General features: G+C 41.5%; 1 protein-coding gene across 2 annotated transcripts in view; it reads left to right on the top strand.

Moving 5' to 3' along the window:
* Positions 1 to 17,492, top strand: part of LOC131668788 (neural-cadherin) — a 75,976-nt gene that overhangs the window by 36,200 nt on the left and 22,284 nt on the right. For both annotated transcript variants that reach the window (XM_058943223.1, XM_058943222.1), the window contains exons 11-13: positions 1,453 to 1,642; positions 2,194 to 2,376; positions 3,680 to 3,869. In XM_058943223.1, the coding sequence (XP_058799206.1) occupies positions 1,453 to 1,642; positions 2,194 to 2,376; positions 3,680 to 3,869 (563 nt within the window). The remainder of the gene's footprint in view (positions 1 to 1,452; positions 1,643 to 2,193; positions 2,377 to 3,679; positions 3,870 to 17,492) is intronic.

Consider the following 17,492-nt stretch of genomic DNA (forward strand, 5'->3'; position numbering starts at 1 on the left):
TCTGATAGTTCAAACTACCCACGGTAATTTTATTATGGTTACAAGTTTAAATTTCGAAAAAATCGTAATTTGTTAAAATAAACCATTTACGATATCACGCGTAAAGAAGGATTTAAATAATATATTATTTCGACTGAATCGAGCGTGTTTTATTACGATTTCAAATTACGTAGTAAAATTGAAAGTGGATTTCAAATAACAAAATTCTCTTGGAAATGAATAGGAAATGTCCAGAAAATGAATTCAATTGTAAGCGTTAATATATTTCTTTCTGTACATAAATACAAATATTTCCTAATGTTTGGTATTATTCAAGGTAGTTGCAATTGATTAATACTAATTTTCGGGAATCTAAAGTCAATGTAATCCTCGAAAGTCAGAAATAAAATCACAATGCGCATCATTTGGTATACTTAATGTCAAGAGATTATAACTCAGAAAAGAGGCTCTCATGCATTAAACTGAGATTTCTCTGGTAACATTTGAATATGAACACAAGTTAAACTGAGCTTCGAATACGAGCGTATGTCTAAATAATTCGTGAATTGTGTTCCTGTTAATGCTGTCGGCGAGAGCGGACGAACAGAGGCTAATTAGGCAAAGCTTTGCTTGACTAAAAGTGGAAATATATTGTACACACGCTCTTTCTTTCTATTTCCTTCTACATATCACTTTCACGCTGCGTACACGCCAAAACAACTAACCTCTAACATTAATGAATATAACACACAATTTATATAGCCATATAGTTGCCGAAACGGATAGGAAATGAGTCGGAGAATGGGAAAGTACTTTAACAGTAGTATGAGAGAGTTTTAATTTCGTACGTTTATTATAATTAAGAGTACATTGTTTCTAGACGAAAGAAAATTGTGGCGCGTTAGGTATATAAATCAATTTATAATTTATCATGTGTTGGTAATCTATTTAGACGTATGAGAATCTGTTTTCCATACTCGAAGTTTTGATGAAGTATCATTTCTTTTTAGTTTGATCATTATATAACAAGTAATTTGCATGCCGATCTTTTTATTTCTGTTTTTAAATCGTTACATCACACTTTTCAATTTGTGCTTTCAAGTTTACTACGTAACTTTTTATTCGTAGCACGTTATAACGAGCTTCTTGAAAGCTTCGTTCCTTCGCTAGATAAATCACAACTTGTGAAATTGGCAAGTCCGTATCAAACGAAAAAGCACAAATCACGTTATGACAGAAGATATATTATTTTCAGAAAATAAAAACTTTAAATAGCTAGGTCAAGAATAAAGATAAAAAAGTGTTGAAAAAAAAAGAAAAAATAAAACAGTTGATTTCCGTTCTTGCATTCTGTTATCCGTTTCCGTAATTAATTGTGAGAGGGTAAAGAAAGCAAAACATGCACGTCGCGCGACTTTTGGTGTTAAAGCGCCACGGCACTTGACCTAAAAGTTCTTCTTCGTGTGTCGACAGCTCTGGCATCGAAAATAATCCAGTAGTATTTTACCGCTTAATGCCCGGCTCGACCGCTCAAACCAACAAGCTGCATACGTTTTACCTGCAGCAGCGACCTGAAAATTCCGTGACTTGGGCTGATATAAAGGTCAATCATCCACTGGATTACGAGAGCATAAAGGAATACAATCTCACTGTTCGTGTCGAGGTATGAATCGCTTTTTCAAAATTGTAACTGTACCTTCGTTTTCGTATTCCCAGCTTGTAATATTAAGGCGCTATTCAATTTGCCCGTCTAGTTGGTCTATCATTTCAGTGAGCTATCAAAGCTTATAGCTCGTAAAATTAATAGCACAAACTTGATTTCACTTCTATAATACGCAATAATGAAGGTATGTACGCCGAGAGAGTTATTGATTTCTCGTAAATCGGTACGGCAATTCAGTGAAGCGAAGCTTTGGTAGCAGCAAATGAAATTGAAATGTTCCAACGCGTAATCTGATTAACATTTAACAAACGAATCGGAAAGCTACGTCTACCAGCCAGTGCAGGTTACAGTAGCTCAGAATTCGAAATTTTAATCGGTTAACGGCTATTTCTTTAATTGGCTATACGCACTCGAGAGCGTTAAGCCCTTACGGATATTGACCTCGTGAAAAATGTAACTGCAAGATTGAGCGCAAAAATACGATAAGAAATCCACGACGATGTATCGAATCGATGGACCAGTTTCACTCGTAACTTTTTTCTTATTTTTAGAATAATGGAGCTCAACAACTTGCCTCCGAGACGACCGTTTACATTATGGTGGAAGACGTTAACGACGAGATACCGTTGTTCACTGAACGTGAACAAGAGACTGTTCTCGAGGGTGAGCCCGTTGGAAGTAAAGTTACTCAAGTCAACGCTATCGACAAGGACGGCACCTTTCCCAATAACAAGGTCAGTTCATTCGGCGTAACTTCGCTTCGCAATGTTTTAGGGACCATTAGTCGTTTACGCCTGAAATTATATTTGAATATGCTCTCGTCGCTTCAAAATTGCATCTTGGCTAATGTTTTCCAACTTTCGTCATTGGAAACACGGTGCACGAATGTTTTTTAGGGAAAATTCATGGACCGCTCCCGGGCTTCATTTTTCATTTTCTCGGAAAGCTTACTCTGTATGCCCTGGCAAAATGACTGAAAAGCCGATAAATAGCGCGCATTTAATTGAATGGTTCAAAAAGTTTTATAGTTCGTATGTGCATCGCTTTTACTCTTGTTCTGTAAATAATTTTTTCTATGAACATGAATTGAAAAAAAGTTAATTGTACAATTTGATTGGAAATTTTTTATAAATTTTTCAGTGAGATTTGGTAATTACATTCATTTAAAAAATGCTCACAATTATTTTAGATCAAGATCTGATTTTTGGAATACGTTTGGCAAATAAAAATGCATCGAGTTTTTATTCGGTTATATGGAATTCAAGTGTGCCAAATGCCACCTAAGCACCTGAAATTTACTGCTTACAGAGATTCAAGTTTAATTTCCACAAGACAGGATTGTCTTTTCTGTATATTGAAATGTTCATTATAAATTTCTTCAAAAAGTATTACATTTGTTGCATGAACTGAATCATTCGTATGTGAAACTTTTCAATACAAGAACTGTTCTACAAATAAAAATTGTAGCAATAAGTTGTACAGTACATTTTATTAGTCTATACTTTAAATGGATTTGCATGGAAAGTTAACAGTTTACAAACAAGATATATTACGTATATGAACTTTAGCACATGCTGCAGAAATTTACATGATTTTCATTTCCAATATTAACTCTCTATATCTGCAACCAACCAAAAATTTGAATAGTGCGACTCCATCAAAAGGATTATTTTATGAAAATATTTGTTCAATTGCTGCAAATATTTAATTAATTAATGATTAAATTCCGTTTTGTAAATAAACTAACGATATTGAAATGCATGCAAACCGAACTAGTCGCAGTCATGTAATTATAATATTATTTGACTTGAAGTAAATACGCAAAACAAAAAAGCATTTACCCGACCGATTTCTCAAGATCACGTTATCGACGTAAATTGGGTTCCTCTCGAGCACGCCGCGAGAAAATTATAAACGAGCTTGGGCAGGCGAGCGAGAGGCAAACTAATTAAGCGACAGCTGGAAAACACTCGAGATCCTTCCCTTGGCATCTGGGTTGTACGAAAGGTAATTGTTACGTTGTACGAATGTGTGCAGGTCACGTATTACGTGGTGGACAGTGATCGAAACGAGGGCAAGGACTATTTCGAGATCAACAAGGAGTCGGGTGAGATCTTCACCAAAGTCGTGTTCGATCGTGAAAAGCAAGGCGCCTACGCCCTCGAGGTGGAGGCTCGCGACGGTGCACCGAGCGAGCGACCCAACAGCAACGGACAGCCCAATTCAGGTATGTGGCTCTCTCTCTCTCTTTCTCTTGTATTTTCTATTTTCAATTTAGCTTTTCTATGAAGAGACCAAAAGAATTGCTGCTTTCGCGCGTGCTACGTAACTGCATTTGAAGGCTTAATTAAATATACCTTTCCGAACGCTTAAACGATTTTCTGTCCATTTCCAAATCTAACGGGATTAAATAAAGTTCTTGTCAATTCAAGCTGTGCGCGAGATTGCGCACGCGTGTATGTACATGTGTGTACATATGTTGAGTTTTAGAAAATTATAAGGAAAAATGTACGAATTGAAGATATTTCACGGGAAAAACGCGATTGAGATTGAAATAAATTGAATCGGAACAGTTATTGAGTAGCGTTTGAGAGGATCAAATAGTACCGATCAAAGATTGAATGTTAAATAACATCGAGCTAACGGCTAATACTTGTCCAATCGAACCAAGCTCTTTAGCGGGTAACGATGGCTTTAGTTCTAAAACTTGATTAAAGTTGCAAATCGGTATTTGAACGCGTCCACTCATTATTATTGAACTCTCATTTCAAGTTTTCCCGAAGCAACAGGACTTTTTTAACGAGTATAGATGCCACTCGCGCTAATAGAACTTTTCAAGCTTTTATCCAGTTAGGCAATCATACATTTTATTCGACAGTTTTTCCGCGCACCTGCTGCGCTCTTTCAGAAAATTCACTCTTGCTCTCGAATATTTACAATGAAAACTTGGACGCGAGTTTTCAAATTATCATTCTTTATCGCGATATTCGAGTCGAACAGCAGAGGGACAAGCTGATTGCGCGAACTGAATCCCCGCTGAGTTGTTGAAAGCGAATGATGCGATGCAGCAGCGTAATTGAAAAAGTTGGGTTGAATGCCGCTATCCGATGCGAATAATCAATTTATATTTCATCGATGGCCCGCTGGAAATCAGGTTAAAAGACGGCACGCGTTGCGGCGCACCGAACGCTAACGCGAGCGTGCGCCATAGAGCCGATTCCCAGCCCGAAATTCCAGACTGAAGCGGGTAATCTTTGCTACTTGTGCCTGTATAACTCTCGAGGATTTATCCAAGCTCGGTCAACCGTACAAAGCGAGAGAGATAAAGGGAAGAAGTTCTCATTAATGTGCTCTCGCGAAGTAAGCTCACCACTAACGGAGAAAGAGAGAGAACACAAATGCCAACGCGACTCGGGCTACGCCAAACAGAAAAAGCTCGCTACAATAGATATCTCGAGAGCTTGCGATATATGTGACAGCCAAATAATTGCTGAGCCGAGACAAATAGACAGCCACGAGAACTCACTCTCAAACAGACGGGAAAATCGTCGCAGATGAGGCAGTAAAATCGGTTCAGTGGTGCATTATAGTGCATCTCCTGCACTGCGTACACTCGTGCGCTCTCTTGCAATGGCGCTCTTTCGCAAACTTTGACCATTTGTTATTTCTCTTTTGCTCTGTCGACATTTATGAGTCGAATTTATCTTGTGAAACACAACGTCGCCTATGTATTTTCGCGGATGGTTTTTCGTAAACATCGCCATTGCGCGGTACTTGCAATTTTTTCACAGCCGCGCGAGAATTTATTTCTGAAGCGAAACGGCCGATAATTGACGCAGATTTCCTATTATGAATGGAACACCACCGTGAAAATTTCGCGTGAACAAATTGCGGAGAGAGCGTGCATAAATTTATTTAGCCCTATGTGCTCAGTCGCGTTTCATTTATCATTGTCGTGTCGACACGAGTCGTCTATCAGAGTTTACAGAATCAACAGAGCGTAGATTTGGCGAAAAGGTCTTTGGCTGTTACTTTTGTGCGCGCTGACAATGCGTAATTTTTTTACCGTAGAAAGTTGTCGATTTGCATAGTTGACTGGGCGAAACTTTAGAGACAAGTATCCGGCCATAGAGCGCGTCGATTCGCAAAAAGCAAGAGATGAAAACTTTGTTCGTAGCCGTCAGTGCTGTGTCGTGGGTGTTTACAACGCGGACCGGATGCGCGGAGGCGTCACAAAACCGCAACATATCTCGAACAAGGAAGGTGCTGCCCTGCTCTCTGGAAATTCCGACTTGGAAGCTCGAGACTCTGTTCGCGCCCTGTCGAGCTTTTACGCGGTTTCGTAGCAACGAACAGGTACTTCTAATCAAGTCCCAGCGATGCGCTCGCGTACACTAGCTCGCGCCGGTGTTGCCTGCAATATCGTAAAGAGACTGCCGAGGTCGAGCCAGCGTGCGATAGATAAATTTTGCACTGCGCGCAGAGTTGGCAAATAAGCTCAACGCGCGAAAATTACCTCGCTACATTTTTTCTTCGTATTTAGTTGCATTTTACGCTCGAATTTTCGCGCCCTCGCCAAATGAAGGTTTATGAGCCGCTGCCGCCGCTGCCGCCGCCGCCGCCGCCGCCGCCGCTGCAGTCGGCAAGAGCGGCGTAAATAATGCCGCGCTCGTTAATGCGCCAACCCCCGTGAGACAGCGCTTGTATTTGAACGCCGAGCGAACGCGTCGATAGCCTCCCGCGACCGCCGACCAGTCGCGTCGAATAAACAAGAAGGAGAATCGCCCGCGGTGATGGAATTGTCGGGCATCGAGTTCTACTCGAGCGACCCCGCCGTTTTTTCCGCCTCGGCGAACTCCTTGGCGACGAACGGCGACGAGCATTCGCTTGCCAAAAGCGCACACGCAAAAACATCAGCGGTGACGCGCAGCTGTGGGTGTACGTCCAGAGTCAAGTCGCGTTAGCGCCAACGGACAGATCCACTTGGGAGGATGAGATTTTCAGCGTGCGACGACGCAACGAGAGACGAAAATGTAATAATAAGCGAAGCGAGAAGACCTCAAGCTCCTATTCTCCTCTCTTTTCTCTCTCTCGCTCTTGCTTTTGTCACTCAACGAGAAGCGCGAGAGCGTCCTCGATCTTTAAAGAATACCATTTTTTTTTGACTCGACTCGCCAGCCGAATGAAACTTTAAAACTTTTAATACTAACTTTTTATGATTTTCTCTTCTCACCGCTGACTTTCCATTCTTTAATAATTTTCGCTCGAGCTACTTTTTTAGGAGCTTTTGCTCAGTCGCGCATAGTCTCATTTCATGCAGCTGCGCGCACGCTGTCTGACATTTTGAAAAGATTATTAAATATTCATTAGTTTCCCAGGTAAAAGCTACTCGATCATAAAGTTTCGGGGCTAGTTGAGCGCGTGCAAGGAAACAACTTGGTTTTCTATGCGAATTATATCAACTCGCGTAAGTATTGTCACTCGAAGCAACTACATTATATAGTTTAGAGCAGTGACATATTTTTGCCATTGTACGAAGGCGCATTCATAATACTTGGAAAACAAGATTTCTATCCTAATACCACGTAGTATCAATCAAAGTGCGAGGCAGCCGCCGTATCTGTCTCTTCCCCGAGTGACAAACTCAAACTACTGTGTCGAAAGTTGCTCCTCCCAAACTTGTCCTTGCGCGAACGCGCAGTGGTACTTTAAAATTAATCTCCACAGGCTCATTACTCTGTTCGTACAATATTAATACTGCCTAATCGATCAATCAGCTCGCGGATATAGCTTCGTTAAGTGTAAATACACTCATCCGAGTGGGCTTTTGTTTGTTAAATATTATATCCAGGGGGACGAGCGAGATCAATACCTCATCTGGTATTCAACCGAAAGCGATCTGTCTTAGCTGTGCTGCTGCCGAGGCGCGAGAGCTGCCGCAGATGAAAAAAGAAATTCAATATCCTCTTGGGAGAGACAAAAAAATGGCTTTCGCGAATAGCCTTTAAAGTACAGATCGGGAGAGAAAAAGAACTGAACTTTTGATTGATGCACCCTTGATTTCCATCGGTAATAACTCATATTTCTCTTCCCTTTGCTTCGTTGATATTTCGAGTTTGGAGCTTTGGAGCGCGCTCATCGCAGATATCGGGCTAATATCGGGGTTCCGGTCCAAATATTCGTAGTTTTCGACAACAATTTTTACGAAACCTCGTGCGCGCACACACTAACGCGATCAAACTTTCAAACCCAAGTTTTTTACACGGGACCAACGGGAGGAGAAAAAGAAAATGAGACGACGAAGAAATATTAGCTTTGGTGCAGATGCGAGCTCAATTTCGCAACTTCATATACGAGGTTTTACAAGTGCATAAACAAACGCGAGTGTTCGATAGCAGGCGCGCACACGTTATCTACGTGTAATTACGGCCGCCGAGAAAGGCCTTTGTGCCCATGAAATATTGGAAATTCATAAACCTAGAAACATAAAATTACAGCTCTGCGAGCGGCATATATTCGCGAAACTAACTATTGGACGCCTTGCCCGGGATGCACTTGCGCACGTGGAGCGCACGCATTCTATACAATCATAGCCGACCTCCAAGTATAATCGTCAGCTCGCTTTATTTACATTCAAATTAAAGGCTCACTCGAAACCAATCCCGTGCGGATTCATCAACGAATTAATATTTACATATATTTGACATTTTTCGAATGGAAAGCCAAGTATATTAATACCAAGCAACGTTGTATTGTAGGCTGCGGAACTTTCAACTGGTCGTTGTCGTTGTCGTCGTCGTCGTCGTTGTCGTCGTCGCGGGTGAGATTTTAATTTCCGGAAGAAAGTCGCCAACACAGTAACTTCAACTCGCGAGATCGCGATCAGCTGCTACAACACGATAATACAAATATGCGGAGACACACACACTGTCGCGCACGTTAATCGATAGAGCGAAAATCTGAGCAAACTAACCGTGGCACGCGTGCATCATTTATTTTATACAGTTTGCCTGTATACAAGTTTTGTATGTATATTGGTTGTACGTGGGCTTGAGCATTCAGCGAGATTAAAAATTTTACATCCCGTCGAGCGTGGCAGCTTCTGCGATTTACAATTCATGAATCAATCTCGATTTCTGTCTGTCTCTCTCTCTCTTACATATGCTTTTTTCACTGCGCCACTATACATTTGTATTCTTTTCCCTCTTTCTTTGTTTAATAAATGCTGGTTCGAATTATTCTTGACAGAACGTATTGATTGATCGTTCGTTTCGATTTTTGATTGTTATTCTGTATATAACTACGACATTTAATTGGAAAAAAAATTTTTTTCCCCTCGAAAGTTTGAAATGATTTTTGTAGAAAAAGAAACTTTTTCATTTGCTATCTCGCGAATATAGTTGTCTTTTAAAATCATTGACCTGCAATATTAACATTAGATAGACGGATACCCTGAAAAAATAACGAACCAATCAATTGTCTCAGTGCGATGTATAAATTTATGTAGCTTTGGTTTGATAACGAGTAGCTGTTTTTATCTGTATAAAGTATAAAGTTGTTGTTAATATAATCATTGCCAGATACATTAATTTACTTGGTATTGTAACATTTGTCCATTTGAAATACAATGAAATTAGCTTCGTTGCAGAAAGAAAAAACGTAATTTACCCATATGAAACTATACTTTCTTAATTGTCGGTGCTCCGCAAAACGTTCTCAATTGAAATTGCAATTAGCAAGTTTCGAAGCAGTAATGATTAATCAGATTCAAGTCTTTTGTACATATTCGCTTTCGCCAAAGAGCGAGCTCATCAGTCGTGAAAAGCGCGTGCACTAAAAAGATATTTGGAACGATCTAACTAGAGAGCGCGCAAAGCTTTTGTCATCGCGACGTTTGATAAGGGAAAGCTTACTGGCGATAAATTCCGAAGAAGTAACGCCTTCAATATGTGTCGCGCGAGGGAGAATTAATTCGTTCGTAGAGTGGTCATAAATTGCGTCGCGTCCTTGATCTCTTTTCACGCAACATTGCCGCGGTATTTTCTCTGGTAGCAACTGGGAAATTAAAGTTTTAGCGGAGCACGAAAAGCGAGCTTTAATACCTTGGCAGCGTTGGCTGATGTATAGCAATTCAGATCGAATGTATATATTGGAGTCTTTGATGCATTACACCGCCGTGAAAGGACTCTGACTTTGGCCGACAGATTTAGTTTCCAACGTGCCGCTTCTGAATGCATGAATGCTTATACCGTCCCTTCCCTCTTTCTCCGTCGCCGATAGTAGAGAGTATGTGCTCTGGAGCAAGTGCGCGGAAGTGCAATACGAAAGGTAAAGAGAGGTGCGGAGAAAACCCAAATCTCGTGGTGAGCTTTTATTCGACCCACACTCACACACACACACACACACACACAACGTTTTCCTTGCCTCCTTGCGGAGAAAGGGTATTACTCACGAGTATGTGTGTACTGTATATACTGGAAAATCTTTCGGCATTGTTGCGCAGTAGAACCTTGCGAAATTTTGATAGAAAAGTTTATTTTTTGAGAAGGCGATTTGCATACACACACATACATATGCTATCTTCGATTCTCAACGCGTTCATAGAAATATCAAGTCAAATCCGTTATTATTTGCTTTAACGTCAACTCGTTGAAATTACCAATGTTGTATTGTGATTTTCAATTGTCAGAAAATGTATTGCTTTTGTTTAATTAGCGTAATATTCTTAAATAAATTGTTATCCTTGTATAGATTTTCGATTTAAAATATTTTATTTGCTGTATTATCAATTCGCTGTTTGGATTTGACAATGAAAATTTCGAATATTACAACCGAAATGCAAATCACTTGTGCGAGCACAGGCCAACTATAAATTTCGTTGGTAGGGATTGTAAAAGATAACAGAATATGCAAAATGATTATTCACGATGAAATACGGAAGCATTCATAAAGGCTGGAAAGCACCTGGTCTTTCGAAACTTCAATCGCGTAAAATAAAAAAAATTCAACATCTGCCTCTCTCAGCCTTCATATCGCTTTATAAATCCGAATGGCTTTCATTCGATCATTTGCATCGTGAGATACTATAATTTTTGGTTATTCATTTAACTTGCATCCGCCAAAGCTCACTAAGTAAATGTTAAGGACAAGTTTTCAGCGTATATATCCTCCGTGAAAACGCGACGACGTTCTTGTTGTCGCGCGTGCTCGACAACAACAAGCCCAATACTGCCGAGCTTTGCACGTATCGTGAACTCTTTTGGGCTTGATTTTTATTTTTCTCGTTCATAATACACATACGCGCGTACGTTGCGCTTGCTGACCTCTCCAACGTTTTATAGCGAGATCCTCGAAAATATTGCCTCTTTCATCGTGCTACGACGAGGACTCGCCGATTTTCAATTTTCTCAGCTCTCGTATTAACGAAAATTGCAAGCCCTCCATCTTCTATTTTTTTTAATTTTTATACCATCGCCCACGACGCCCAGTGGAAATTAGCTTTCGACCTTCAAACGGAAGTAATCTAAAGTCTAGGATATCACCATTTAGATATTCGAGTCAAAGCATCATCGCGTCATGCTGTAGATGTACATCCCATTTCATCTGCAGAATTTCGCTCTGCAGCATTGATTTATTCTTTAGAAACAAAACATACAGAACGTACGTGAAACGTTTGTTTTTCCAGAACGCAAAGAGTCATTTCGTTGGTTTCCAGTCGATTTCTACATTTCTGACATTGTTACATACAAACAATTGCTCTAGACAAATAAGTATAATTAAGTTGACATTATTCGGTACCGTAATTTCTTGATTGCCAAGTCTAAAGAGTTCTTCAGTTTGAAATTTACATTCAACAGAAAAAGAAGCGAGTGGCGTACGTTTGGACGATGATTTTAATGAATGTGCAAGTTTTTACACAGGTACATACGTACGGGTATAGTTCGGCAACTATACGCAGTCAATTTAATTGAACAAGTTTGAAATGATGTTTAACTCGAGCTCGAGGAGAAAAGTTTTGCGAAAAAGCATAAACTTGTAAGGTTAATTAATGATTTTGTTAAAAAACAAATAGTAAATTTATTTGCCGACGTGCGATCTTAATTCCAGTCCTAATACGCACAATCCCTTAAGTACAGTTCAGCGGGTTGAACGGTAAACTTTGCATTCTATTACTTCATTATCTGGGAATGAAAGAAGTAAAAGAAAGGATTATTGAAAGAACTGCTTAACGTTCTCTCGATCCTCAGTGGTGTTTGCTCAGGGATTAGGACTGGACGTTTGATAAAACCATAAACATAACTGATTAAAGACTTGAGAGAAACTGAGTGACAAGCTAAAACAATAGTATCAAATGTAACAATCGTTTTCGTTAATATTTTCGCGCAAAAACAACAATGGAAGCTAGCATTCCGTTGGTCTGCGAGAGCGTGATGTATACATGTGTGCAGCGGCTGTTCTCTCTCTCTCTCTCTCTCTCTCTCTCTCTCTCTCTCTCTCTCTCTCTCTCTCTCTCTCTCTCTCTCTCTCTTCTCTCTCTCTCTTCTCTCTCTCTCTCTCTCTCTCTCTCTTTCTCTCTCTCTCTCTCTCTCTCTCCTCTCTCCTCTCTCTCTCTCTCTCTCTCTCTCTCTCTCTCTCTCTCTCTCTCTCTCTCTCTCTCTCTCTCTCTCTCTCTCTCTCTCTCTCTCTCTCTCTCTCTCTCTCTCTCTCTCTCTCTCTGTGTTTCTCTGACTGTGTACGAGCGGTAATAGCGCAGTCGTCTAGACAATTCGATATTTTACGAGTTGACGCATAGCCTGTATACGCAGTCCAATAGCTGAAGGTACACGTGTAAAAGGTACTGATTATGCTAATCGAGCGTGTATTTTAGTAGAAGCGGTAAATTGAAGACGACCATGTAGTTTTGCCTTGCGGATAGGAAACGTCGTCTGCAGGTGCGGATAGTTGCGCTTATTAACGCTCGAGGGGATTCGGGGGTGGGAGGACAGCGTTGTAGCTACAGCCATGGCACAGCATTGAAACTTATATGAATGCCCGCCAGGGCCAAAGCATCAGTCGAACTAGCAAATGGAATAATTCAATCGATGCTAGAGGCAAACTCGGCCAAGACGCCGCTTCGCTTCCTGTCCATTATACCACCCTACATTATACCTCCACTGTCGAACGAGCTTCCAAATGAGTTATATTCCAACCTTCCCTGGCAATGAAGGCACGCAGAGGCAGAGACTTTTTCAGCTTTATTTATGGGACACTTCCAATTAAGAAATGGTTCGCGAAACGCGGCCGACTCGATGGAATAGTCTCTCCTCCCTCCGCTGAGAATAATCTTCACGTGGGATCGCCGTGTGGATACAGTAGGCCCTATTTCCGGTATATATAACTTCGAACTTACTTGGCGTAAGGAAGATTCGAAGCTCGAGAAAATCGATAACGTCGAAGAGACTGTTAACGAAGATAGAAGCGAGTTGTTGGAGCGTATGCGAAATTATTTGTACCCGGTAAGCAGAAGAAAATTCTCTCTCTTTCTCTTCTAGAGGCCAAGTATTTGTAAAGTTTCTACGAAGGGATACGGAGAATGATGCACGAAAGTTTCTCTCTGCATGAAAGAAAATATGCTCGAGTTTCTCGCTTTCACTTCTTTTCCGTGCGTTTATACAAAGATTAAATTTCGTTTTTTAATGTATCGAAGTATGTTTATGTCGCGAGCTTTGACGAAATATCTATCAAACGGAAATCTCTTTCATTCCAGGGTGTAATTTTGTAAGCTTACCGGAATTTGCTGTGCTCGTTTGTTTTATAGAAGTAGTTTGGGAAACGAAAGAAAAATGTTAATAACAAAATTTTTAGTAGATTCAAAGCTACACATTAGCATTTTTCTGTAACTATTCGTTTTACAACATTAATTTTGTAGACAGCCGTTTGAGAATGTCTTTTGTTTATCTCGGAATATATACTTTTCTGACATATGTCAATATGTACTATTCCGAGAGATATGATCATTTACGTTTTCATTCTGCATCGTACATACATGAAATTCTCTGTTAACTTTATCCACGTATTGCAAAACTAAAATGTGTAATGAGCTTTCGACGTTACTACGTGATATTAGAACTCTGTTTTACTTGTTTGGATCTTCTCGAGGAATGAAAAATATCTGAGACTGAAATAACAATTGATAACAATTTGGCTTACATCATGGACATGTTTATATATCGAAGGATATCGCGGAAGCGAACGGGTATATCGTCACGGCTGGTGGTTCCATATTTTTCGTGGGGTAACGACTGAACTGGACTGCGTGTGACGTGGAAAAACTCGTTCTCAGAGTCTGGAGTAGTACGTGGTTGAAGCTTGGCGCGAAAAACTCGCTTGACCTCGAAAAAAGCGTGGGCAGCCAGCAGCAATCTCACGTACCATTTCATCAAGTCGGCCCTATTTGTATTATAATACACGAGCTTCGAGGATTAATATGTTCGTTGGGGCTTTATCTCGCTTGCGGTTTATTATTCTCTTCGCGGCGACAAATTGCGCACGCGTTACAAGGCCCGAAAAAAAAATACGTTCCGAGATTTATTTCTTTCCCGGTACATGAGCGGTTGCCGCGATAAGAAGGGAACCAAATATATATAGAAGGGAAGCCAGCGCTCACCACACTGCAAGATTAAAATAGATGCGGAGGCGGCGCTATTGCGCAGATTAAAAATACTGGAATAACGGCAAGGGCGAGCGAAAGAGAAAAATAAATAAAGAAAGGAATATTGCTAAGGCGAAATTCGCGTGGGCTGTCGAGACGAAAAATCGTCGCGGAATGGCAGGAAAAAGGGAAGTAAGAAACCGTAAATAAAAAATTCGCGGAAAAATAGAGGCCCAGGAGAGGGATTATAAATTGCTCCGCGTCGCGGCGGCGTTTGTTGCGCGAAATTTGCCGCCGCAACACTGTCACGCGATTTGCATTGACCGCCGGCGCCGTTCGCGTATGTCTCTCCAGCGCGTATGCGACAGGCAACTTTGCCGTCTCTCATTGTTAGCCCGGAAGCTTCCGTCGAGGCTTCGTTAAACTCCCTTCATCCCAAAAACTTTGCCATTTAGCGTTCGTCTAATCTGACTCGCTCGGCGAAGAATCGTTTATGCGGCCACTCGCGCCTCTCCCGCGCTTTATCGGGCCTCCCACGGCTTCGTACAAATCAAGCTTCGCGCATTTCTCTTCTCTCCAAAAGTGAATCCTGCCAAAATTTGATTGGTCGCTGCAGATCCGAGCGCATTCGGAGCAGCATCTCTCGCGTGCGTGTCTATGGATTCGATGTACGAATATTCGAGAGAAATCGAGTGCAACGTGCGCATTGTGTAAGAGGCGTGAGTTATGGCATACTGCAAGTCGAAACTGCTATGAAATTCCGAGGCAAAAATCATGAGGGATAAGATCTACACTTTTCGACGTAGCATCGCGTTTTCCAGCCGAGAGAGAATGCTGTATATAGCTTGCAATTGCTTTTATCTGTATATGAAGCAGTGCAAAGAGATACGTACAGTCAGACAGCTGGCGCTTCCAAAGAGAGAGAGAGAGAGAGAGAGAGAGAGAGAAAGAGAGAGAGAGAGAGAGAGAGAGAGAGAGAAAAACGGAAAAGAGTTCCTCTCTAATAATTTCCGCGAGCTCGATAAAAGTGGGCGAGCTACTCATTTCGAGCCACGACCGAGATAATTACTCCGGCTGAATTGCAGATATTGTTGAATCCAAAGAATAAAAGTCTCGCGAAAAAAGCAAGAGAACGAACGAGCGATGCCGAATTTCGCGGACGCGTTTCTTGATTAGGATGCAAAGTCAAGGAAGGCGAGGTGGTGACCGGCGGGCATATCAAAAACCGAATACCCAGTGCACGCGCAGTGTGCGGAGTGGGCTGGCGCGTCGAGCGCACTCGCGGAAATTCGGCCAAATCAAACGGACGAGTCGCGAGCACTTGCTCGGCTCGCATAGACGGGCACAAAGAGCGAGAACCGGACAGGGCCAATATCTGCCAGTTTCGCTCTCGGGTGCGCGCGCTCGCTGCCGATGACAGGCAGAGCGAGCCGCTGCCGCTGCTCGCGCCGGCGCCTTTCCACGCTTGCGGGGCTATCTGCTGGGGCCGCTGCGTTCGTCGCCAGCGAGCTTAGTTTGCTTGGTGCCGCGCTCGCGAGCAGTTGCCGCTAACGTCAATGTGTGCCAGTGCGCGTGCCGCGTTGGTTGGTATGTTTCACGTGCAGCCGCCCGAGGCATGGAACGCTCTTCGCTGCTTCGCGCTCACATCTTTCTGCAGCTCAGTGAGTTTTCTCGTCTAATTCATAGATCTGCGCATTTAGCCACTTTTCTGCGCTCCAATTGGTCGCTGCTCGGTTACCACGAGGCTTTAAGTTTCATTGGAAATTCATATATTCATATATCGCGCCAAATATGTTAATGGACTTTTGTTCATTCAATTGGGTAGTAATTAATCGAGCGATGCCAACGCGCTCGACGAAAGTTCGCGTATACGGTGTCTTTCGCTCGGCCAACTACTGGTGCAAGCTTTACTGCTGAATCGCGTGGATGAACCGTTTCGTAATTGAGTCATTAACGGTGATTGCGAGGCTGAACAATAGCCCGCGATCTCATAACTGTCGCCCGAAAAATACCGGAATTCGGACTGGCTTGCCGTCTGTAACGACGAAACAAACTTTTCGCGTTTGCATTCACTCGAATGTTTACTTTAATGAGTAGACGCGGCTCCTGTAATTAACTCGCTAGAATCAAACCGCGATCGTAATTAATTAGTATCCAGTCCAAATTAGTACAGTAATCAAATCAACATGCAAATTTGCGTTTCTCAGTGCGCCTAACTGCAGTGCGGCTCTACCGATGCTTCCACTATCGCGCGAAAACTTGTCGAGCAAATATTTTCTGAATCGCGCGCATAGACATTACTGTCTAGCTTGTAAACCCTGATATTTGTAACGATGCTCATTAAGGAAGTTTGCAAACAACGTGGAAATTTAATGAAAACGTTTCGTTAGCTCAACACAGTAGCAAAATATTTGGCGTAACGTGCTTTCGGGAACAACCGTATTTGTTTGGTCGGTACGGGCCGTTGAGAAAAAGACCATTCTCATAAGCGATAATGTCAATTACACGGCTATTTTGATCTTTCCAGCAGTTTTTTAATCGCAGGAAAGTTTTCGTTAAGTTTGATTGTTGCTTTGGAATAATAATGTTCACGCATAGCCGCTATTTCCCAGTAGTATGCAGTATGTAAAATAAACTAAGGGCATAAAGTTTAGTCGATTGAGAGAGCTCGGATGAAACTCACACAATAATGCATTCTTCGCGTGGTGCGTTTGCATAATGACAGTCGCATGGGACTACAAGCACGGACGTAGGATTAGTTGTTTGGAACTAAAAAGCTTATGCCTAAATTACGGTCGCTAAAATTGACTTGTTTCAGCTCTCGAATCTGTTTTATGAGCTGTGTACTAATTTGGCTTTCAAGCGCCAAAGGCGCTTCGCCATTAAATCATTCTCAATTGCCTATGTGATTGAATAATCGGAATTGAGATCGTATTTTTGCAATATGTAAAGCGAGAGATATTGCGTGTTGTTTTGCTTCGTGTAACAATTGTATTTGTTTGACATATCCAAGTGGAATATCTTGTGCAAACTTTTAAAGGCAAACACTCTTTGATAAAGCTATTTTAAGACTTCAATATTAGCTTTTGCGTGATTGAAAACCTTTCTAGATTCTTTTGCAACCTACAAATATATACATAGTTTTCTCAACGCTTTTGTTCAATATCTTTCAAAATAAATAAATACTTTATAAATTTCTGTTAATCGTATTTATGAAGC

This window comes from Phymastichus coffea, unplaced genomic scaffold (genome assembly GCF_024137745.1).
Source record: "Phymastichus coffea isolate CEN01 unplaced genomic scaffold, Cenicafe_Pcof_1.1 PCOF00083, whole genome shotgun sequence".
Classification (NCBI taxonomy): domain Eukaryota; kingdom Metazoa; phylum Arthropoda; class Insecta; order Hymenoptera; family Eulophidae; genus Phymastichus; species Phymastichus coffea.